This window comes from Schistocerca cancellata, chromosome 6 (genome assembly GCF_023864275.1).
Source record: "Schistocerca cancellata isolate TAMUIC-IGC-003103 chromosome 6, iqSchCanc2.1, whole genome shotgun sequence".
NCBI classification, from domain to species: Eukaryota; Metazoa; Arthropoda; class Insecta; order Orthoptera; family Acrididae; genus Schistocerca; species Schistocerca cancellata.
In genome coordinates, this window is record NC_064631.1 from 370,950,627 (window position 1) to 370,975,164 (window position 24,538).

Below are 24,538 nucleotides of genomic sequence, written 5' to 3' on the forward strand. Positions count from 1 at the left end.
GTTGTGAAATACCTGTGCAGTAAGCAGTCAGTCTTCATCTGACTGGGAATTAATTACATGTGGTGTTCCTCAAGGTTCCATCTATGGTCCATTGCTTTTTCTTGTGTGCATTAATGACCTCTCATCTGTTACATTGCCAGATGCTAAACTTGTTTTGTTTGCAGATGATACAGACATTGCAATAAGTAGCAAGTCAAGTACAGATTTAGAAATAGCTGCTAATCAAATTTTCACTGACATTAATAAGTGGTTTAAAGCTAATTCACTGTCATTAAACTTTGAGAAGACCCACTATACGCAGTTCAGAACCTGTAAGAGATTTCCTTCCAGCATGTGTATAACATATGAAGACATGCAGATAGAAGAGGTTGACAGTGTCAAATTTCTGGGATTACAACTCAATAATAAATTCAGTTGGGAAGGGCATACCACGGACTTGCTTAAGAGCCTAAACAAGTCTGTATTTGCAGTGAGAATGATGTCAGATGTAGGGAGATATAAATATTAAAAAACTTGCATACTTTGCTTACTTTCATTTGCACTCAGGGTGCAAAAGTGTGTGATAAGAATCATTTGTGGTGTAAATTCAAGAATATCATGTAGAAACTTGTTGAAGGAACTTTGTTTTCTAACCACTGCTCCTCAGTAGTTTTCTTCCTTAATGAAATTTGTTGCAAGTAATACATCTCTATTTCCAATCAATATCTGAATACATACACTCCTGGAAATGGAAAAAAGAACACATTGACACTGGTGTGACAGACCCACCATACTTGCTCCGGACACTGCGAGAGGGCTGTACAAGCAATGATCACACGCACGGCACAGCGGACACACCAGGAACCGCGGTGTTGGCCGTCGAATGGCGCTAGCTGCGCAGCATTTGTGCACCGCCGCCGTCAGTGTCAGCCAGTTTGCCGTGGCATACGGAGCTCCATCGTAGTCTTTAACACTGATAGCACACCGCGACAGAGTGGACGTGAACCATATGTGCAGTTGACGGACTTTGAGCGAGGGCGTATAGTGGGCATGCGGGAGGCCGGGTGGACGTACCGCCGAATTGCTCAACACGTGGGGCGTGAGGTCTCCACAGTACATCGATGTTGTCGCCAGTGGTCGGCGGAAGGTGCACGTGCCCGTCGACCTGGGACCACGGATGCACGCCAAGACCGTAGGATCCTACGCAGTGCCGTAGGGGGCCGCACCGCCACTTCCCAGCAAATTAGGGACACTGTTGCTCCTGGGGTATCGGCGAGGACCATTCACAACCGTCTCCATGAAGCTGGGCTACGGTCCCGCACACCGTTAGGCCATCTTCCGCTCACGCCCCAACATCGTGCAGCCCGCCTCCAGTGGTGTCGCGACAGGCGTGAATGGAGGGACGAATGGAGACGTGTCGTCTTCAGCGATGAGAGTCGCTTCTGCCTTGGTGCCAGTGATGGTCGTATGCGTGTTTGTCGCCGTGCAGGTGAGCGCCACAATCAGGACTGCATACGACCGAGGCACACAGGGCCAACACCCGGCATCATGGTGTAGGGAGCGATCTCCTACACTGGCCGTACACCACTGGTGATCGTCGAGGGGACACTGAATAGTGCACGGTACATCCAAACCGTCATCGAACCCATCGTTCTACCATTCCTAGACCGGCAAGGGAACTTGCTGTTCCAACAGGACAATGCACGTCCGCATGTATCCCGTGCCACCCAACGTGCTCTAGAAGGTGTAAGTCAACTACCCTGGCCAGCAAGATCTCCGGATCTGTCCCCCATTGAGCATGTTTGGGACTGGATGAAGCGTCGTCTCACGCGGTCTGCACGTCCAGCACGAACGCTGGTCCAACTGAGGCGCCAGGTGGAAATGGCATGGCAAGCCATTCCACAGGACTACATCCAGCATCTCCACGATCGTCTCCATGGGAGAATAGCAGCCTGCATTGCTGCGAAAGGTGGATATACACTGTACTAGTGCCGACATTGTGCATGCTCTGTTGCCTGTGTCTATGTGCCTGTGGTTCTGTCAGTGTGATCATGTGATGTATCTGACCCCAGGAATGTGTCAATAAAGTTTCCCCTTCCTGGGACAATGAATTCACGGTGTTCTTATTTCAATTTCCAGGAGTGTAGTATCAATACTAGGAACAATAACAATCTACATAAAGACCTAAAATCACTTACCTTGGTCCAAAAAGGGGCCCAATAGTCAGGAACACACATTTTCAATAAATTCCCAGAAACTATTAAAAACTTGGTTTCACATAAAAAACAAAAGCACTCTGTCTTCAGGCCACAAGTGGCCTACCGGGACCATCCGACACGGAGGATGCAGATAGGAGTGCCATGGGGTCAGCACACTGCTCTCCTGGTTGTTATTATGGTATTTTTGACCGAAGCCGCTACTATTCGGTCGAGTAGCTCCTCAATTGGCCTCACGCGGCTGAGTGCACCCCGAAAAATGGCAACAGCGCATGTCGGTCTGGATGGTCACCCATCCAAGTGCCGACCACGCCCGACAGCACTTAACTTCGGTGATCTCACGGGAACCGGTATATCCACAGTTTCAGATAAAGCACAGTTTAAACAGATTTTGAAATACTTCTTGATAGGCAACTCCTTCTACTCCATAGATGAATATCTTAACAGAGATTGTTAAATCAGCTTAAGTAAAACTTTCTGTTAGGTTTCAGTTTTGACAGCACTTGGACACAACAGTCAAGATTAGCTATTTTGTGTATGATAAATTTATTAATAGTGCATAACAGTGTTTCATTCTGACAGCATGTTAATTCTGTAAATATTAGCTCTTCCAGTTTTTCTGCATTGTGTTCACTAATTCTGACAATCTCCTGACAAATTACCAGGGTACTAAGCACTATATTCAAATGTTTTATGTTTTTATGTTATACTTTCTGAAATGTTCCACACCCATGAGAATCATCTCATTTTTTGTGTTTGTGGAACTAAAACTGAATCTAATACGATCTAATCTGATGTCAAGTTATATGTAACATGTAATACAGTGTGTAAAATCATATCAAAGACAATATTCCTCAATAGTGAACTTCTAGTCTAATAGTTGCTATGTTATATACCAAAGAGTATGTATTCAAAGAGTCATTAAATGCAAAGCTAACACTCATATGTTGATAATTCTGTTGTTGTAAAGAATTACAGGATGTTTATGTTTCAAAATAATGTATGTAATGTTACAACATTTGAACACAATCATAGAAACTTCAGGAAGTTGTATTAAATCAATATCCATATCAAAAATAAATCTGTAAAACTATCATGTCTGTCTGTTTGTACACACTTCTCCAAAACTACCAGATTGATTTTCTCGGGGTTTTCACCGGTAACTTGAGCATAACTTGGGACACTGTATAGGCTTTATGTAATTAATATCGGATGAGGGGAAAGATAGATATCATGATCCTGAGGGGCACAAGAAGATGGCCAGTCATTTCAAAGGAAGAGTTGGTGAATCCTAATGGCCATCAAGGCGGATCAACCTTCTCACAACAGAGAGGTATCTGTGCTCCATTGGAGCGACTGCAAAAGGCGTCTGACCCCAGTGGGGGAGACTGGTTACATCCTCTGGGGCGAACCACCTCACTTGTAACCACGCTACTGCAAATGCAGTAACCAAAGTCGAAACTTCAGCTTCTGAAGCAGGCATGAAGCATGTGATAATAACAAATATACTCCAGGGGGTTAATCCCTCATTGACAGAGGTCAATGCAGGCAGGCTATCGGATTCTGGGGAGCCTGCATCATGTGCATACCTCAAAATCAAATCTAAATCATGGACACAAAATCAGACCAAAGAAGGTGTTTAAAATGGGAACCATAAAAATACAGACAATGGTGAAGGTGGGTAAGCTAAAGCAAGTTCTTGACAGTGTGAGAGAACTTGGAAAACAAGATTCAGGGACGAAAGCATGATGCAATCAAAGGGGTGTAATTCTGAAAGGGAAACACAGTGTTGGGGGGCCAAAGTAGCATTTTATGTTTGGCACAGCCTTTGTAGTAGATTGTAGATACCTGGATAGAATCACTGCGTGGAAGGGTATAAATGAGAGGGTGTCATATCTGACAGTGAAACTAGGAAACAAAACCTATACTATAGTAAATGCACATGCACCAACAAATAAATAGAACAAAAGTGACAAAGCAGGAACTGAACATTTTTTGACCACTTTAGGCAAGTTAGTGGCAGATGTGGACAAAAGAGGTTTCACTATTTTGCTAGGAGATTTTAACGTGCAAATAGGCACAGAAAGGAAGTTTAGAGGTCCTGTGGGGATTATCCAGCCCACAAGAGAACAAACAAGAATGGTGAGAGATTAATGGACCTGTGTAGGAGAGACAAGGTGAGAATAATGACCACCTATTACAAAGCTAAGGCAAGCAAGAAAATAACATGCGTCAGCCCTGGAAACAGGATTGGGTGAAAGCAGCTAGACCAGGTAGCAAATTGTGACAAGAATTACAGAGAGATTATGAACATGAAAATGAGGAAAAATATCAGGATGGAATCAGATCACTACCTTGTTGAAATAAAATGCAGATGGATATCCAACAGAGCAAGGAAATGTAGGACCATAAACACTCTCAGAATTGGCCTAGATCTTCTGAAAAAACACAGAGCAGAGTATGCAAAGATAATGGTAGTTCAGAGTGATTGGAAGAGAGTGAGAGATATGATGGAAGAAGAGGCAGTGTGACTGGCTACTAACAACAAAAAAAGAAAGCATGAGTGATGGACGGATGAATGTGAGAATGCAGTTGAGACCAGGAGAGAGGCAGGGATGAAATGGCAATCCTGTAAAAAGCAAGAAGAGTGATTGAACTTCCAGAGTGTGAGAAAAGTTGCTAGCAAAACGATCAGAAATGCCAAGAGAAGTAAATGGAATCAGAAACTTGAAGAAGCAAACACAGCCTTCAAGAAAGACAAATCATGAGTCTTTTTCAGAGAAATGAAGAGCAGAATTGAAGGCTTCGATGCAAAAGAATCCTTTGTCATAGGGCAAAATGACACAATAAAATTTGGCAAGAAAGAGCTTTATGAGGAAATGGATAGATATTTTAGGGATTTGCTGAACACAGAAACACTGACAGTAAACTGGACACACTTACACTCTAGGGACAAAACTAAGGATAATCTAGACAATGCATCCACCAGGGCAGAAGTAGCAGAGGCAATTAAAAACCTCAAAAACAACAAGGCATCAGGTAATGATGGTATCTGTGCTGAAGACATCAAGTGGGGTGGGCCTGGAATAGAAACAGGTATGTACAATATAATAATGGGTATGTGGAGAAATAAGAAAATACCCATAGACTGGAAAGAAGCCATTATAATACCACTCACAAGAAACAGGACAAGAAAGTACTGGATAACTACAGAGGCATCTCTCTCTTAAACATAGGGTACAAGGCTTCTAATGGTTTCTGACGACACTGGACAGTGCGGTACTGGGTTGCAAGACTCACACGTCTCTCACAGTTGACTTACATATTGTGTGCGTTAGATACTAACAGATACAATTACAATACATTTGGTTTAATAACCACTATAAAACCAGTTCTTGCTTCTAGCAAGTCCAACATGAGAAAATCAAATGTAAGTGTCTTCAGTTCAATACATAGTTCATATGTTCACAACAAATACAGTCGTTACACCATCAAGGAATAAAGTGTGCTTGCTCCTTGTACTGGACATATAGCTTCTATGGCGCGAGTGGCAAACACTTGTCCACGCTGATCGACCGTCACTATTGCAGTATTGTCCTGATACACGTCCATCTTGCACACACAGGAACCCGTGGCAAGGTAGATACAACTCCACTCTCTCACCCTCATACTTAAAATATTAGGTGTTTGAGATGGTGGAAACCCAAGTGTCTCTAGAACTTAACACTGAAATTCTCAAGGCACTAAATATCCCTCCCGTTATCTCGAACACACAATATTTTATACGTAATTATCATGTACAGTAAGGACAGATAGGATAACGCTTCATCTTTCAACAGTATATCTTTTCTATCAATAACAGTGAATATGCCTGTTCTCATCTTTCAATCCCTGTTGGAGTTAGCTCTTTTCAATTCTCGTGACAATTTGTGTGTACCAAATTTTTGTTTTCTGGCTTTTTCCAATTGTAATTTCCAGGTGTACATAACTCATTAATACTCTACTGCTTTGTTCTTATTTTCTGTACTACTTTTCCTAAGTATGTACTTATTCATTACTTATTGTAATCTGGAGGAACTGTGGGTAAAATAAAAGTGTTCCCTTCTTCTGTCGCTTGTAAGTCTAAAACATAAAAATGCTAGTGCTGCATAGAATTCAAACCTACCAGACTCATCCCTTTAAAAATGTGACTTTTTCTCTTGAGGAAAAGTACTTATATCTTACATGGGTTGATCTTAGGAGTACCCTTTCTCCTTCCGTTTTGGGAGGTTCGCTCCTTTCTTATTCCCATCCTCCTGCAGTACAGGTCTAGCATTTCTTGGTGCCCCTGGGCACACAGAATAGGTCAGCCTTTCATAGGTCTGCCTATCCACCCTTTTTCTCATCCTATAAATGTCGAGTGCGCCCTCCATATCCTTCTTGAGTAGGCCTCCTGGTTAATTGCCCTAGCATACATCTTTATGAATACTATTCTTAAATGATCTCTGGTAAAATTGAAAATCTACTTTACACTTCTATTTCACTTTCTAATACATCATCTAATACCCTAGAGCCCTCTTTCACTCCTTACTTTTACCATATAAACAGATATGATGCCCACACATATTACATGCTATGTCTACCTGTATTTGCCAACTCCCAGTAGATACTATGCCTTTTCTCAAAGGACTAGCATGGCACATCTAAATATATTTTTGAGTGTGACACAGAACCATCACATATCAACAATGTAATATGTGCATTGACTCAAATAAACGCAGGGGGGGGGGGGGGGGGGGGGACGACACAGAACCATCACATATCAACAATGTAATATCTGCATCAATTTAGATGTACATAATATATCTTTGTTCCCTCTTACATCCTTTGGCGGTTCTAACATCACTTCATGTTTCTGATTCATAATTTTCCTGTTTGTGTTTAAGTGTATCTTTGTGTGTATGTAGATGTGTGTTGTGTATTCTGATTCTTCAGCCTACTTACATGAAATAAGTTGAAGGTTATTGGAAACCACGGGAGGACTTCAGCGATAGAAGTATATGCATATGGAAAGAGGGATAGATAGACCAGTACTCAAATGAGAAGTAAGAAAGCAAAAAGTAGAACTGGTTGCTAAGATTGAAGAAGAGAAAGAAGATAGCCCCAAAGACAGGAAAACCCTTCCCACCCCCCTTCCCCAGGATCCCTATCTCGCCGGTACTTGAGAAAGAAGCCAGAGTAGGTATTACGTTAAACATCTCCTACAGAACGGACGTTCTCACCTTCACCTTTGAAGCCCACCCCATCCAAAAGTGATACATACCCTCCCATTTACATTTACATTATATCTCACAAAGGGAAAAAATTATGTATCATGTTATCACAATTACGTACTGATTCATATAAGCTTCCATTTTCTATTAATATAATAATCTAATTAATAATCTAATTAATCTAATAATTTTAGAACAATTATGTACTGATTCATATAAGCTTCCATTTTCTATTAATCTAATATTCCTTGATTACTCTCAAAAAATAACTTAGGCAAAATTAACATGTACCTATACTCTGATGCTGTGATTCGAAACCATCGCTGACTAGAGCGACCTTGATGGTGCAACAACTGTATTTGTTGTGAACAAATGAATTATGTATTGAACTAAAGACACTTACATTTGATTTTCACATCTTGGACTTGCTAGAAGCAAGACATAGTTCAGATTTTGTGAGAAGAGGAATGGTTATTAAGCCAACTCTCTTACAAATGTTATTTAATTGGTCTCTGAAAGTTATATATTTAAGTGAACATGAAGAAACTTACTGTGTTTTGAGTCAACTACATCACTAATCAACGATTACATTGACAGTAAAGTTTGTATATGTGATCATCGGATTATGGAAATAAGAAAACATTATTTTTTTGCCACACACCACAGAAACAGCAGTTAGAACATGGCGACCTAAGTGACAGGACCCGAAGAAAATTGAAATTTTAAGACAGAAACGGGAAGAAGATATTATGAATTGCCATAGCAACCAGGCCTAACAACATGTGAGAAATGTTTCCAGTAATTGTATTGAGTCCAATAAACTAATGGAGGGGGGGAAAACTGTAGATGAAGATGAAATGGGAGGTATGATACTGCGTGAAGAGTTTGACAGAGCACTGAAAGACCTAAGTCGAATCAAGGCCCCGGGAGTAGACAACATTCGATTAGAACTACTGACAGCCTTGGGAGAGCCAGTCCTGACAAAACTCTACCATCTGGTGAGCAAGATGTATGAGACAGGTGAAATACCCTCAGACTTCAAGAAGAATATAATAATTCCAATCCCAAAGAAAGCAGGTGTTGACAGATGTGAAAATTACTGAACTATCAGTTTAATAAGTCACAGCTGCAATATACTAACACGAATTATTTACAGACGAATGGAAAAACTGGTAGAAGCAGACCTCGGGGAAGATCAGTTTGGATTCCGTAGAAGTGTTGGAACACATGAGGCAGTACTGACCCTATGACTTACCTTAGACAATAGATTAAGAAAAGGCAAATCTACATTTCTAGCATTTGTAGACTTAGAGAAAGCTTTTGACAATGTTGACTGGAATACTGTCTTTCAAATTTTGACGGTGGCAGGGGTAAAATACAAGGAATGTAAGGCTATTTACAATTTGTACAGAAACCAGATGGCAGTTATAAGAGTCGAGGGACATGAAAGGGAAGCAGTGGTTGGGATGTGAGTGAGACAGGGCTGTAGCCTCTCCCCAATGTTATTCAATCTGTATATTGAGCAAGCAGTAAAGGAAACAAAAGAAAAGTTCGGAGTAGGCATTGAAAATCCATGGAGAAGAAATAAAAACTTTGAGGTTCGCCAATGACATTGTAATTCTGTCAGAGACAGAAAAGGACCTGGAAGAGCAGCTGAAAGGACTGGACATGGTCTTGAAAGGAGGATATAAGATGAACATCAACAAAGGCAAAACGAGAATAATGGAATGTAGTCGAATTAAATCAGGTGATGCTATGGGAATTACATTAGGAAATGAGATGCTTAAAGTAGTAAATGAGTATTTCTATTTGGGGAGCAAAATAACTGATGATGGTCGAAGTAGAGAGGATGTAAAATGTAGACTGGCAATGGCAAGGAAAGCATTTCTGAAGAAGGGAAATTTGTTAACATCGAGTATAGATTTAATTGTCAGGAAGTCGTTTCTGAAAGTATTTGTATGGAGTGTAGCCATGTATGGAAGTGAAACATGGACAATAAATAGTTTAGGCAAGAAGAGAGTAGAAGCTTTTGAAATGTGGTGCTGTAGAAGAAAGCTGAAGATTATATGGGTAGATCACATAACTAATGAGCAGGTATTGAACAGAATTGGAGAGAAGAGAAATTTGTGGCACAACTTGATGAGAAGAAGGGATCGGTTGGTAGGGCATATTCTGAGGCATCAAGGGATCACCAATTTAGTATTGGAGGGCAGCGTGGAGGTTAAAAATCGCAGAGGGAGACCAAGAGATGAATACACTAAACAGATTCAGAAGGATGTAGGTTGCAGTAGGTACTGGGAGATGAAGAAGCTTGCACAGGATAGAGTAGCATGGAGCACTGCATCAAACCAGTCTCTGGACTCAAGACCACGACAAACAACATGTAGTGCCTCAAGAATTTTGGTGTAAATTGTAGAAACACTCAGCCTTGAAGCATCTCGAACACCCGATATTTTAGGTATATGTGTGGGAGAGAGAGAACGTTTCTACCTGTTTCTATGTGCAGGTTGGAAGTCTGTTAGAAGACTGTAAAAGGGGGCAAGTTACTGATGACAACAAGTGTTTGCTGCCAGTGCCACAGATGACATGAGGAGAAGTCAACGAATAATTATGTCATATTTTTTGATGTGTTAGTGTCTGTGGTGATTGTGTTAGTGTCTGTGGTGATTGTAAAAAAGACTATTGAATAGTTGAATATAGAGTGCTATACACATTCATGTATTGGTCTCGATTGAGACTAGAGACTTTTAAATTATTTCATGTCTTGGCTGTGAACTAAACACATGTATGCTATTTGAATATGTGTAAATGAGTCTAATGTGTAAGGAATAAGTTATCTTGCCGAAGTTATTATCTGTGAAAGCTGAAAATATAAAGTGATGGAACTGAGAAGGTATACGAGTACCAAAATTATTTCAAGGATACAGAAGTATTTTAATAAATTCCCTTTACCATCAATAGTACTCAGAGAAGAAGCTTGTGGGAGATCGGTGTAGCTGATTACCCAGAGAAGGGGATCGGCTACACAGAACGTGCAAGTTAACTGAATTGAGAGACATGTGTGCCTTGCAACCCAATACCACACCGTCTCTTGTTGTCTGAAAACATTAGACCCTCAAACAAAAAGCTGTGCCCAATAATTCAAAGAAGGTGCAGGTCCCATCTATCTACTGGAAGAATGACATAAGTGATCCACAAAACTACCATACATTATCACTGACGTCCATTTTTAGCAGAATCGTAGAACATATGCTGACCTCAAATGTAATGAGGTATCTTGTAACAAATGATATCTTCCATGCCAACCAGCAGTGATTGTGAGAATATAGATCATGTGAAACCCAACTTGCACTTTTCTTACATGATGTACTGAAAGCCATGGATTGGAGCAGTATTCCTTGATTTCCAAAAAGCATTTGACCCAGTACCTCATAATTTATGGTTATTATCAAAAGTACTTTCATATGTGGTGTCATGCAGAATTTGTGATTGGATTGAAGGGCTATTGTAGGGGCAACACAGATGGGTATAGCGTCAGCAAGAGATGCGGAAGTAACTTCAGGTGCCCTCAGAGAAATGGGTTGGGACCCTTGCTGTTCATGTTTTATATTAATGACCTTATGCTCGATATTAATAGTAATCTCAGACTTTTTGCAAGGAGGGTATTAGTCTTCCTCTCAATCCCTTTTGACAGGTCAGCACTTAGTCTGTGATACTCTGGATCAGATAGTAAACACTGCATTTCGTGGATGTAATCCTGCTTGTCCAATACAGCTTGGCCTCAGGCACGATAATAATATCAGGATCCATCCTAAGAGAATGCAGAGCACACCTCACTGCTGTTGTAAATATAACTTTTGGGTGAATGTGACTACAGTTAGAGACAGTAAAACCTGTGTGCTTTGTAGATAGGTAGATGAGACATTTGTTATTTGACATCATTTTGGTGAGAATCTGAACAGTTTTTTAGATTATATCATTTTAATCCAACCAAATATTTGCTTCGTCATGGAGGTGGAAAGGACAGCTCCCTTCCTTTTCTTGATGTATTGGTCAGGAGGAATGATGATATTACATTGGAACATGCCAACCCACACTGATTACTATCTTCAGAAGTATAGTTGTTACCTTCTGGCTCATTTTGAAGAGGCACATGTGCCATGTCACCTCAGAAATTGAAAGTTTATTAGCTCAATTAACCTACCATGAACTTACCTGTCATCAGAGTGAGTGTAGTGGAAAACAGATTACATGCACTTTACACTGTCAGCTAACTGCAAATGATTTGTCCCTGAAGCCTATACACAGTTTTTCTTTACACAGTTAGTATTTCCTGGATTCATTGCAAGGGGCAGAGAAAGGAAGCTCCGCCCGACAACATATGATCACCTGAAATGTGTTTTGGAGGGAATAAGCTGCACTTTTGTCATGCAGTGATGGTAGTACACTAGTAAATGTGGGATATTGTACTAATACTACATTGTTGGCAGCAGTTGGATATAAAAAATGTTGTGGGCAAAAGGCAACTGACTATTGCTGACTTCTACCAATCCAGAACTAGTGTTCCCTGTTTCCCAACATTGTGAATGAGCCATAGTTGTTTATAGTGTGTGTTGTTTTTCTGTAAACAATGAGTTTTAGCTACTGGTTTATATAGCCCTACCCTCCAAGAGTTTAAGTCTACATATGCAGGGATGCTATTTTATTTGTGTCGTTTTTGATGGGGCATTCACCTGTTGAAATATCAACAGTTATTGAGGATGTCACCAGGCTGCATTCTCATAAGTTACTTGAATATTCAATATGTCAGAAGTTTCACAATCTAGACAACACCTTTATTCATCTAACTACCACAGGCAAGTGATTTGTATATCACTATCACCCCCCCCCCCCCCCCCATGAACGTGCCTCAACGATACAGATAGCTGTACCGTAGGTGGGGTATCTGTTGAGAGGCCAGACAAACATGTGGTTCCTGAAGAGGGGCAGCAGCCTTTTCAGTAGTTGTAGGGGCAACAGTCTGGATGATTGACTGATCTGGCCTCGTAACATTAACCAAAACGGCCTTGCTGTTGTGGTACTGCGAACGGCTGAAAGCAAGGGGAAACTACAGCTGTAATTTTTCCCGAGGGCATGCAGCTTTACTGTATGGTTAAATGATAATGGCGTCCTCTTCGGTAAAATATTCCGGAGATAAAATAGTCCCCCATTCGGATCTCCGGGCAGGGACTACTCAGGAGGACGTCGTTATCAGGAGAAAGAAAACTGGCATTCTACGGATCGGAGCGTGGAATGTCAGATCCCTTAATCAGGCAGGTAGGTTAGAAAATTTAAAAAGGGAAATGGATAGGTTAAAGTTAGATATAGTGGGAATTAGTGAAGTTCGGTGCGAGGAGGAACAAGACTTCTGGTCAGGCGAATACAGGGTTATAAATACAAAATCAAATAGGCGAAATGCAGGAGTAGGTTTAATAATGAATAAAAAAATAGGAGTGCGGGTAAGCTACTACAAACAGCATAGTGAACGTGTTATAGTGGCCAAGATAGACACGAAGCCAACTAGCTCTGCAGATGACTAAGAAATTGAAGAAATGTATGATGAGATAAAAGAAATTATTCAGGTAGTGAAGGGAGACGAAAATTTAATAGTCATGGGTGACTGGAATTCAACAGTAGGAAAAGGGAGAGAAGGAAACATAGTAGGGGAATATGGATTGAGGCTAAGAAATGAAAGAGGAAGCCGTCTGTTAGTATTTTGCACAGAGCATAACTTAATCATAGCTAACACTTGGTTCAAGAATCATAAAAGAAGGTTGTATACATGGAAGAATCCTGGAGATACTAAAAGGTATCAGATAGATTATATAATGGTAAGACAGAGATTTAGGAACCAGGTTTTAAATTGTAGGACATTTCCAGGGGCAGATGTGGACTCTGACCACAATCTATTGGTTATGAACTGTAGATTAAAACTGAAGAAATTGCAAAAAGGTGGGAATTTAAGGAGATGGGACCTGGATAAACTGACTAAACCAGAGGTTGTACAGAGTTTCAGGGAGAGCATAAGGGAACAATTGACAGGAATGGGCGAAAGAAATACAGTAGAAGAAGAATGGGTAGCTCTGAGGGATGAAGTAGTGAAGGCAGCAGAGGATCAAGTAGGTAAAAAGACGTGGGCTAGTAGAACTCCTTGGCTAACAGAAGAAATATTGAATTTTATTGATGAAAGGAGAAAATATAAAAATGCAGTAAATGAAGCAGGCAAAAAGGAATACAAATGTCTCAAAAATGAGATCGACAGGAAGTGCAAAATGGCTAAGCAGGCATGGCTAGAGGACAAATGTAAGGATGTGGAGGCTTATCTCACTAGGGGTAAGATAGATACAGACTACAGGAAAATTAAAGAGGCCTTTGGAGGAAAGAGAGCCACTTGCATGAATATGAAGAGTTCAGATGGAAACCCAGTTCTAAGCAAAGAGGGGAAAGCAGAAAGGTGGAAGGAGTATATGAGGGTCTATACAAGGGCGATGTACTTGAGGACAATATTATGGAAATGGAAGAGGATGTAGATGAAGGTGAAATGGGAGATACGATACTGTGTGAAGAGTTTGACAGAGCACTGAAAGACCTGAGTCGAAACAAGGCCCCGGGAGTAGACAACTTTCCATTAGAACTACTGACTGCCTTGGGAGAGCCAGTCCTGACAAAACTCTACCATCTGGTGAGCAAGATGTACAAGACAGGGGAAATACCCTCAGACTTCAAGAAGAATATAATAATTCCAATCCCAAAGAAAGCAGGTGTTGACAGATGTGAAAATTACCAAACTATCAGTTTAATAAGTCACAGCTGCAAAATACTAACACGAATTATTTACAGACGAATGGAAAAACTGGTAGAAGCAGACCTCGAGGAAGATCAGTTTGGATTCCGTAGAAATGTTGGAACACGTGAGGCAATACTGACCTTACAACTTATCTTAGAAGAAAGATTAAGGAAAGGCAAACCTACGTTTCTAGCATTTGTAGACTTAGAGAAAGCTTTTGACAATGTTGACTGGAATACTGTCTTTCAAATTTTGACGGTGGCAGGGGTAAAATACAAGGAATGTAAGGCTATTTACAATTTGTACAGAAACCAGATGGCAGTTATAAGAGTCGAGGGACATGAAAGGGAAGCAGCGGTTGGGATATGAGTGAGACAGGGCTGTAGCCTCTCCCCAATGTTATTCAATCTGTATATTGAGCAAGCAGTAAAGGAAACAAAAGAAAAGTTCGGAGTAGGCATTGAAAATCCATGGAGAAGAAATAAAAACTTTGAGGTTCGCCGATGACATTGTAATTCTGTCAGAGACAGAAAAGGACTTGGAAGAGCAGTAAAATGGAATGGACAGTGTCTTGAAAGGAGGATATAAGATGAACATCAACAAAAGCAAAACAAGGATAATGGAACGTAGTCGAATTAAGTCGGGTGATGCTGAGGGAATTAGATTAGGAAATGAGACACTTAAAGTAGTAAAGGAGTTTTGCTATTTGGGGAGCAAAATAGGAAATGAAACACTTAAAGTATTAAAGGAGTTTTGCTGTTTGGGGAGCAAAATAACTTATGATGGTCGAAGTAGAAAGGATATAAAATGTAGACTGGCAATGGCAAGGAAAGCGTTTCTCAAGAAGAGAAATTTGTTAACATCGAGTATTGATTTAAGTGTCAGGAAGTCGTTTCTAAAAGTATTTGTATGGAGTGTAGCCATGTATGGAAGTGAAACATGGACAATAAGTAGTTTGGACAAGTAGAGAATAGAAGCTTTTGAAATGTGGTGCTACAGAAGAATGTTGAAGATTAGGTGGGTAGATCACGTAACTAATGAGGAGGTATTGAATAGGATTGGGGAGAAGAGAAGTTTGTGGCACAACTTGACTAGAAGAAGGGATCAGTTGGTAGGACATGTCCTGAGGCATCAAGGGATCACAAATTTAGCATTGGAGGGCAGCGTGGAGGGTAAAAACCGTAGAGGGAGGCCAAGAGATGAATACAATAACAGATTCAGAAGGATGTAGGTTGCAGTGGGTACTGGGAGATGAAGGAGCTTGCACAGGATGGATTATCATGGAGAGCTGCATCAAACCAGTCTCAGGACTGAAGGCCACAACAACAACAACAACATATCACCCTGAGACAAAGGAACATAGCAAACATTTGGAACATGTGAATTGACCCCCACTGGAAAAGATGAAGTTCCAACCACTATAGAACAATGTAAAGTTGAGTGTTTTTAAAACTGCCATGGTGTGGTGCTAAAACATATGCTTGTTAGAGGCATACCATCACATGAGGATACTATCAAAATCTCAAAATGAGAGTATAGGAGACTATCAAGACGAAGTGTTGCAGTAAGCTGCTCAAAGGGTTTTTCTTGTTCCACAACAAAGTTCCACCTCATTCTGCATAGGACACAGTCACACATAAGGGCTATGAAATGTTGTGTCACCTTCCTTATTTCCCTGTTGTGGCAGCAATAAGTTCTTGCTCTTTCACTGGATGAAGAAACTATAGTGTGTCTGGCATTTACAACATGAGAACAAGGTGATTTTTGAGGTGTACCCTTTCCTGAAAAGTTAAAATGCAAGCATCTACAACCAAAGTCTCCACCAAGTCAGCCATTGCTGAGAAAAAATTGTTGCATTGAAATGTCAGTATGTAGAAAATAACTAACATCACCATGTTTCACGCTAACAGTTTGATTTCTTGAGTAGGTGATAGTTAAAACTTTATGACCACCTCTGATATTTTGTTATTTTACTGCCCCATTATGACTGTTTTATATACTCTAACTCTGTAACTCTGGCCCGAGATGCTGGAGGTGGCGGTCATGTATTTTTTGTGTGTGTGTGTGGGGGGGGGGGGGGCACCCGCGCGCGTGTGTGCGTATGTCTGTCTGTCTGTACTGATGAATGCTGTAGCAGAAAACTACATCTGATTCTATTTCAGTTGTGCCTGTCTGCAACTTGATGTGTCTTCTTTATGATAAGTAGCAATCTATCTTTTCTTACATTGTTTATACTTTACCTCAGATCAATCATAAAGGCCACATTTTGTATGCCCCTGACTCAAAACAATAGTAACCAGGAATTTGTATGAAAGATCTTTGAACTTTTCCTTGTAGTACATAATTCTTTCAAGCTATTTATTATTTTTATTAACAGTACTAAAAAGATCTTATTTTTTCAGAAGAAATGTTAGCTGCTGCATATACGCAGAAAAAAGTAAGTGGTCAATCTGGTGCCATGGTTGGCTGTACTGAAGCTAGCTCTGTGGAAACAGCATCCACCGCTAGCCCCAGTCCAGGTAGCAGTAGAATCAAAGGAAGTGTTCGCCGCTCAGGTCCTGGAATGGCAGCTGCTGGAGTGGCACTAAAATGGGTAGCCAAGCATAAGTCAGGTGCTACGAGCAGTAGAGGTGACACAACATCTCCTGGTCAACAGGCCCCTACAATTTCTGAGGCTGAGGAAGTAGGTATTCTTGCTAAACGTGGCCTACGATTTGCTCCAAATCTTGATCCGTACCTCACCGACATCATAGCAGAAGCAGAACTGATGGGTCAGTTGGGTCTACCACTCCCCCCACAAGTTCGCGACTTGGCTGCACAGAAGGAAAGACTGCAGACTGATCTGGAATATGTCACGAGAGTTGCTGATGAATATGGACGTTTAGTTGACAGCTTAACAGCACCAGAGGTAAGATTTAGTGGCAATTACAAAACTGTTTTTATTTAAACTTTTCAGGGAAGCTGTGAGGAGATTCAAATTTGTGCAATATGTGCTTTTCATTTATTAGTTTTTATTTTATTTCTTCTTTTCAAAATACTGAAGTCCTTTACAGAAAAATTAAGACAGGGCAAAAAACCAAAATGTTTTAAACAAATGTAGAGGTAATTTTCCACTTTTAACAAAAGGCTGGTTATTACAGGATGGTTTTCCTCATGTTTGGGGATAGTGATATGAGATTTGAATGTTTTAGAATTACAGACAAGATGGATAGCTTCCAACATGACAGTCTGTTGACATTATAGAAAATATATGGAAGCTGATTGGCATATTTGATCTGAACTACTTCTCCAATTGGTCTGTAATATTATTACAAGCATGATTCTCTTGTATGTTTGGAAACTGTTATATTTAGATAGTTTAAGATTTGCATCTCATTGCTGTAAGTTATAAGTAGTTGTAGAAACTGGTTATATAGGCATTTGATTTCAGGCCTTTTGTCTGTCTTGCTATCAAATAGCACAGAAAATTCACAAATTGCTGGATGAAGTATGCAATTATTTTTTGTATACTTGCAATACAATATGTACCTGCAATTACTTTTTCAACAAAGTGTAGTGAGTTCCTTATACTATTTCTATGGAGAAGTTATTTGTTATTACTCCTACCAAACAGGAGCAGTTGTCTGAGAGTAATGTAGAAGTTATTAATATGTAATCATATGATTAACAGCATACTTCAAACCTGTGTGTACTTTCATATCACCTTGTAAAATGATAACATCTATTTTATTTATTTTTGTTTCATTAGAAAGAGAAGGTGTTTTTCTACTGTAAAACCTTTTGTTTGCTTTCCAGACTCTCTGGATAAGGTTTAAAAATTATCTTGAAAATATTACTGTCAAAAATTCACAGATATACTATAGTTAATATCTGATAGAGTTTTGTTATTTTTAGGTGCTGTAATTCTCTATATTTTTTAGTATTTTTACTTTTTATCTATATCTAGTAATACCAAATATATTAGTAAGACAATGAAAATCCAGAATGGAAATAATTAAAAAAGGAGAACAGGTTGCATCACATATAGATGACTTTATAAATGAACTTCTTCCTTCAAATACTAGGCACATCCAAATATACTTGCATTCTGAGACACGCAAGTTATTGTGCCCTGCATTGAGATTGTCAGTGATGGCCATCAACAGTTACCATCCATCAGGTGGATTGAAAAGCGACTAATTTCTTGATCATTACTCAAAAGGAAAACAGTTTATTGCTTACCTGCAGGTGGTAGTATGAACACACTTCTTCAACTACTGGACACAGATAGCATAGTCGTTTCTAGGTGCATACTGACCAATAAGTGCTGAATTTAATTGTTTGTGGCAGCCATGTTGTTATGGTGATAATTGTTTTTGACCTCCACTAACATCTAAAATATTCATTAATCAGTGTGCATCTGGAATTGACTGTGTGTAGATGTGTCTACTACCAAAAATAAGTACATTTGAAAAGCCCTCTACAGGTGAATGGTGGCCTGTTCTTCTTTTGAACTAAAACTAAAAAATTAATCACTTTCGAGTCCATGGCCTCACTGAGCAATTTGTTGTCAACTTGGTTGTCAAGCCTGCAACATAAAATTGAAATGTTTTGTTCACTAGAACTTTTTCATGGTGTTGTAGTACAGGATTATTTTATTTTATTTTGTTTGGGACAGGAAGGTCCATATGTTGATTTTTATATATTACTTTGCACATTTGGTTGTTTGAACAACTCAGAATGCCATCAGGCCTTTTTCAGTAATTATAAAAGAGTAATTCCAACATGAGCAACAAAGTCTGCTGAAACTGCTCTCTGATTTTGACCTTAAGATAAAGTGACCTGTTTCTGTTATGAAGCCTATCCTCTCACTCAGTTTAAGTTTGTACAAAAACTCTGCTCCAATTCTTTTGCAAAAACAAATCATGTCGTAAAAGTTTGGATACATGCTTTGGATAAATCAAGAGAATCTGAATTAAGAAAGGTTCCAGTAATTGTACCCAATACGCCAGAATGAGATTCTCAAGAAATTTGCTGCTTCATCACCTTCCTCAAAGGCATCAGAAACTGATGAACAAATAGAAACTGGAAAAATGGTCAACTCAGGTTTGTTAAATCTTGGCAACTCTCCTCTAAAAACAAAGAATTTCATGAAATGAGATTTACAAGGCTACATAAAGTATAAGATTTCTCAAGTGCAAAGTCATACAAAGTACCCTCTGCCATGCACCATATTGTACCTTCCAGAGTATCTATGTAGATGGAAAAATATACCTAAAAACAAAGATGATGTGACTTACCAAATGAAAGTGCTGGCAGGTCGACAGACACACAAACGAACACAAACATACACACAAAATTCAAGCTTTCGCAACAAACTGTTGCCTCATCAGGAAAGAGGGAAGGAGAGGGAAAGACGAAAGGATGTGGGTTTTAAGGGAGAGGGTAAGGAGTCATTCCAGTCCCGGGAGCGGAAAGACTTACCATAGGGGGAAAAAAGGATGTCTGCTTGTGTCTGTATATGTGTGGATGGATATGTGTGTGTGTGCGAGTGTATACCCGTCCTTTTTTCCCCCTAAGGTAAGTCTTTCCGCTCCCGGGACTGGAATGACTCCTTACCCTCTCCCTTAAAACCCACATCCTTTCGTCTTTCCCTCTCCTTCCCTCTTTCCTGATGAGGCAACAGTTTGTTGTGAAAACTTGAATTTTGTGTGTATGTTTGTGTTCGTTTGTGTGTCTGTCGACCTGCCAGCACTTTCATTTGGTAAGTCACATCATCTTTGTTTTTAGGTATATTTTTCCTTCGTGGAATGTTTCCTTCTATTATAACCATATCAGTAATTTGAACCCAACAATTATGTAGATGGAAATGTAGACAAAATTTTTAGAGAGACTTCAGTTTTGTGTGGTTTAAACCAGATACATTTGTGCAGCAAAATTCTAATCATCAGGAATGCATATATGTGTTGATCATGACATACTGTGTGAATTGAAGGAAAAGAGGTTCTTCAGATGCTGAAAGGTTCTTCCAATGCTGAAATTTTCAGTTGTGAAAAAGTTAATTGGTACCATGGTTGACTTCTGAATTTAAAGTTTCAAGCAGAATGGTCAATACAGATAGGAAGCTTAAACAGTTTGTGGTTATATTAACAATTCCTGGCAAGAAAAAGGGAAAAGTCCTGCCTGATAAAATAAAAATTAATGTTGTAATTTTCTTCTTTCTAATTGAAAAAAAATAAAGAAAATAGTAGATGGTAATATGAGGGCTCCAGATCGAAACCATCTGGTGGAATAATGACAATGGCCAGTATGCCATCTAGTCTGGATGTAGTTTTTTGGTTGCTTCTGACTCCTGACTTGGTGAATACTGGGCTTGAACCCATGTTCTGTTCAGTTACATGAGTCACAAATGTTTAGAAAAGGTTTGCATACATTCATGTGGAATAAAAGTAGATGTAGATAATTGGGGTACACAAATTTTTCCATGTTGGATGAGAGTGGAGCGGGGGGGGGGGGGGCATCTTTATCTTGGCCACAGTTTGTCAGTGGCTTTTCATACAACTGCTTTCTATGTGAGATCACAACTACTTAGCTGCTTGTCTGCATGAATGGCCACTGACATACTGTGGCCAAGAGTCAGCTGGATTACCCAGTTGCTAAACATGCTGCCAAACACAGCGTGCTTCACCTCAGTGACTGCTTCATAGCCTACAGCATGTCTGCAGCTCATGTTCTAGTGGCTACTGTTGCTGCCTCTGGATCACGGGGTCCCTGGTTCAATTCCGGGCCGGTTTGGGGATTTTCTCTGCCCGGGGACTGTCTGTCTGTGTTGACCTCATCATTTCATTATCATCATCATCATCATCACTTGTGACAGTAGGTATATTGGATTGTGTAAAAATTGGGGCTTTGTAAGGGTGCTGATGACCACACAGTTGAGCACCCCACAAAGCAAACATCATCATCATAGCCTGGGTCCCTCACACCAACACCATCTTTTATGAATTGTGCTGGTGGGAACACTCCCTGCAATATATACTACATTCCCATTACCTCCCTATCTGAACCTTGGTCTGTCCCTGTCCTTCACAAACCTATCCCCTTCCCTGCTTCTGCTTCAGCACTGCAATGCCTTCTTTTCCACCAACACATCCGCTACTCCAGTAGTGTCTTTTTTCCCTCCTGTACTCCTATCCCCCCCCCCCCCCCCCCCAACTTTTGGCCTCAAACCTCCTGACTGCACTTAGTAGCCCTACCCTGCCCTGACACATCCACGCACACTCCCACAAGCAACGCTACACCCTCCTCCACCCCTACTCTGCTATCCCTCCCCCTTCCCACCCCAGTCTCCTCGTTATCACCACAAACCCATAGATTGTTTCTCCCATCAAGTGTAGTTGCTCCCAGTCCAGCCTCAGTGGCTAGAGACAGTGTATATGTGTGTCATGCTTGCATGAATGCATATGTGTTTTCCACTTTAGAAGAATGCCTTTTCGCTGAAAGCTCAATTGTATAGCAGTCTCTTTGTTGTGCCTGTCTGTGATTCAACATCTCCCCTATATGATGAGTAGCAATCTATCCTTTTCATAATGAATATTTTTAGCTTTATGGTGCTTGTGCAGTTGGAAAAGTAGACTTTGAAGATCTTGTTGCATCAGTCAGATCTCTGTTTTGTAAAAAGTAAGTGATTGAAATAGGTGGTATTATTGCATCTCCCACCAGTTGCGAGATACATCCAGTCATTCACTTTCTGCAATTACAAGAAGTCAATGTCACCATGATTCATTATTGATTATGTCATGTGTTAGCCTTGTGTTAAAGAAACTGAACATGAGAGACATTGATTCACAGTTTCTGAACTTTCTGAAGATGTGTGTCAGACTTCAAAGAAAACCCTCTATAACATTGGCACAGAGATGTTAGGTTACTGAAAATTTTACGCACTATTGATACCAAAATTTCTATCCAGTTTTCACAAAACTGAAGAGCTGGTTCCTTCAGAGCTACCTTGAAGAACGAAAGGAATTTATGTCCAGAGTCTGTAGTGTCGTTAACTCATCTGCACCACTCATTTTTATGTGGCTGTCGACCCAATGTATGTGGCAATGATTTTATCATTGTTTAATCTATTTTACTGTAGGAATTTCACCCTTTTTTATTACAAGGAAGATTATGTTCTGTTTTCATGCTACTGCCATGTACTGGGAGAATATGTAATGCCTCTGCTCACAGAGCCCTGTTTAGTTCCTTGCCGGTTATTGCAGCTATCAGTCCAAGGAAGAACATGCATGCGTTGTCCCAGGACACACTGAGAATTGCTCAAGAACTGATGTTTTATGATTTTGCTGTTATTGGAAGGTTTATTTAGTTGGATATGATATTTTTAAGATTGTCAGAATTACAACAAAGACAATAAATGTATGGTCACAGGTTCGAATCGTGCCTCGGGCATGGATGTGTGTGATGTCCTTCGGTTAGTTAGGTTTAAGTAGTATCTAATGAACTCAGATGTTAAGTCCCATAGTGCTTAGAGCCATTTGAACAATAAGTGTAAATACTGATTGGCAGTTAGCAATTCTCATTTCAGAGCAGTTAAAGCATATCTCAGAATAAATTGCAATGGATTTTTCATTTATTTTGTCAATTACTATCATCATCCCTGCACTGCTCCTACAATCTTTGTCTCTATCTCATTGCAAAGCAATGAACGTGCATTTATCACTAACATCTAATTCAGAAAACAGATTGCAGAGTAACACTTCAACTGGCTGAGGTCAGTGACAGGACTAACTGTTTGCAGAGTAACACTTCAAGTGGCTCAGGTCAATGACAAGTGTGAGTATCAATGCAACATGTCAAATCGTGACTCAGAACAAGACATGTGTGCAGCACATGAACTCTGAAACTAAGAAACAGTCCAAACAGTGGATTCAAGCAGACACTGTGAAAACCATAAAATGGTGGTTATAGTCTTTGGGATCACAAAGAAATTTTTACAACAGGTGTCATGAGAGTAATGTGTGAGGCTCTTACAAAATTCTGAAGGAATTATTCTTCTTCATCACAGTTCATGATCCCATATTGCAAATTGAATGAAGAAAAAACTCATACTTTTAATATGGGAGATTTTTCAATGTTAGAAATATTTCAGTTTTCAGCCAAAGTCCTTCTTCAGAAGTAGAAAAAAACACCCACCCACCCACCCACCCACCCACACACACACACACACACACACACACACACACACACACACACACACACATGGCTACTGTCTCTGGGAACTAAGGGCCGACCTGTACTTTCCACTGATTACAATAATTCAAATTCAACTGTAGGGGAAGAAAACAAAATTGCTTGAACTTAACAAGAATTTCAAATGAACATTTTTATCTTGTGTTAGCAACCCACAACAGATTGGCATGGGTAACATTAAGTACCTATGCCTTGACAACTTTTTGCAGTGATATACACAAGCTTTCCTCATGAAATAGTCTACCTATTAGTGAATATTGTATACAGATCCCAACAGGATTTCATGAGCTTAGCCTTCACATACAGAATGGAAAAACCCGTGTGTGACATTCATTTATAATATGTCTATGTTTTGTGAATTTTTGTCCGCAACTCGTGGTCTTGCAGTAGCATCCTCGCTTCCCGCGCCCGGGTTCCCGGGTTTGATTCCCGGTAGGGTCAGGGATTTTCTCTGTCTCATGATGACTGGGTGTTGTGTGATGTCCTTAGGTTAGTTAGGTTTAAGTAGTTCTAAGTTCTAGGGGACTGCTGACCATAGATGTTAAGTCCCATAGTTCTCAGAGCCATTTGAACCACTTTGTGAATTTTACAATTACTGAATTCCTGAAGGTTGTGGACAGGATCTATGGACCATGATGAATGAATTACAAGAATGAACTGTTGTCAGAGTGGTACTAACCTGTAACAAATTTTCAAAACATTACTTTTATTTGTTTAGATATAGGAGAACACAATTACATTAGAAACACTGTATGCCATTCTAAGCAGAACAGAACTGAAACAGACAAACAATGTAAAATCTAGATTAGAACATCAACAATATAAGGAAAACAGGACATGATGAGTTGCAGACATGCTCAATGAAAATGCACTTATACATTAGCTTTTGGCCAAAGCCTTCTTCAGAAAAGGAAAAACACACACATTCATTCGTGCAAGCAAGCACATCTCTCTCTCTCTCTCTCTCTCTCTCTCTCTCTCTCTCTCACACACACACACACACGCACACACTCACACACACACACACACACACA

At 40.0% G+C, this 24,538-nt stretch overlaps 1 protein-coding gene across 1 annotated transcript in view; it reads left to right on the forward strand.

Moving 5' to 3' along the window:
• LOC126088334 (dynein axonemal heavy chain 10-like) overlaps positions 1–24,538 on the forward strand; it is a 199,743-nt gene that overhangs the window by 132,499 nt on the left and 42,706 nt on the right. The window contains exon 6 of the mRNA XM_049906468.1: positions 16,676–17,181. Coding sequence (XP_049762425.1) covers positions 16,676–17,181 — 506 coding nt within the window. The remainder of the gene's footprint in view (positions 1–16,675; positions 17,182–24,538) is intronic.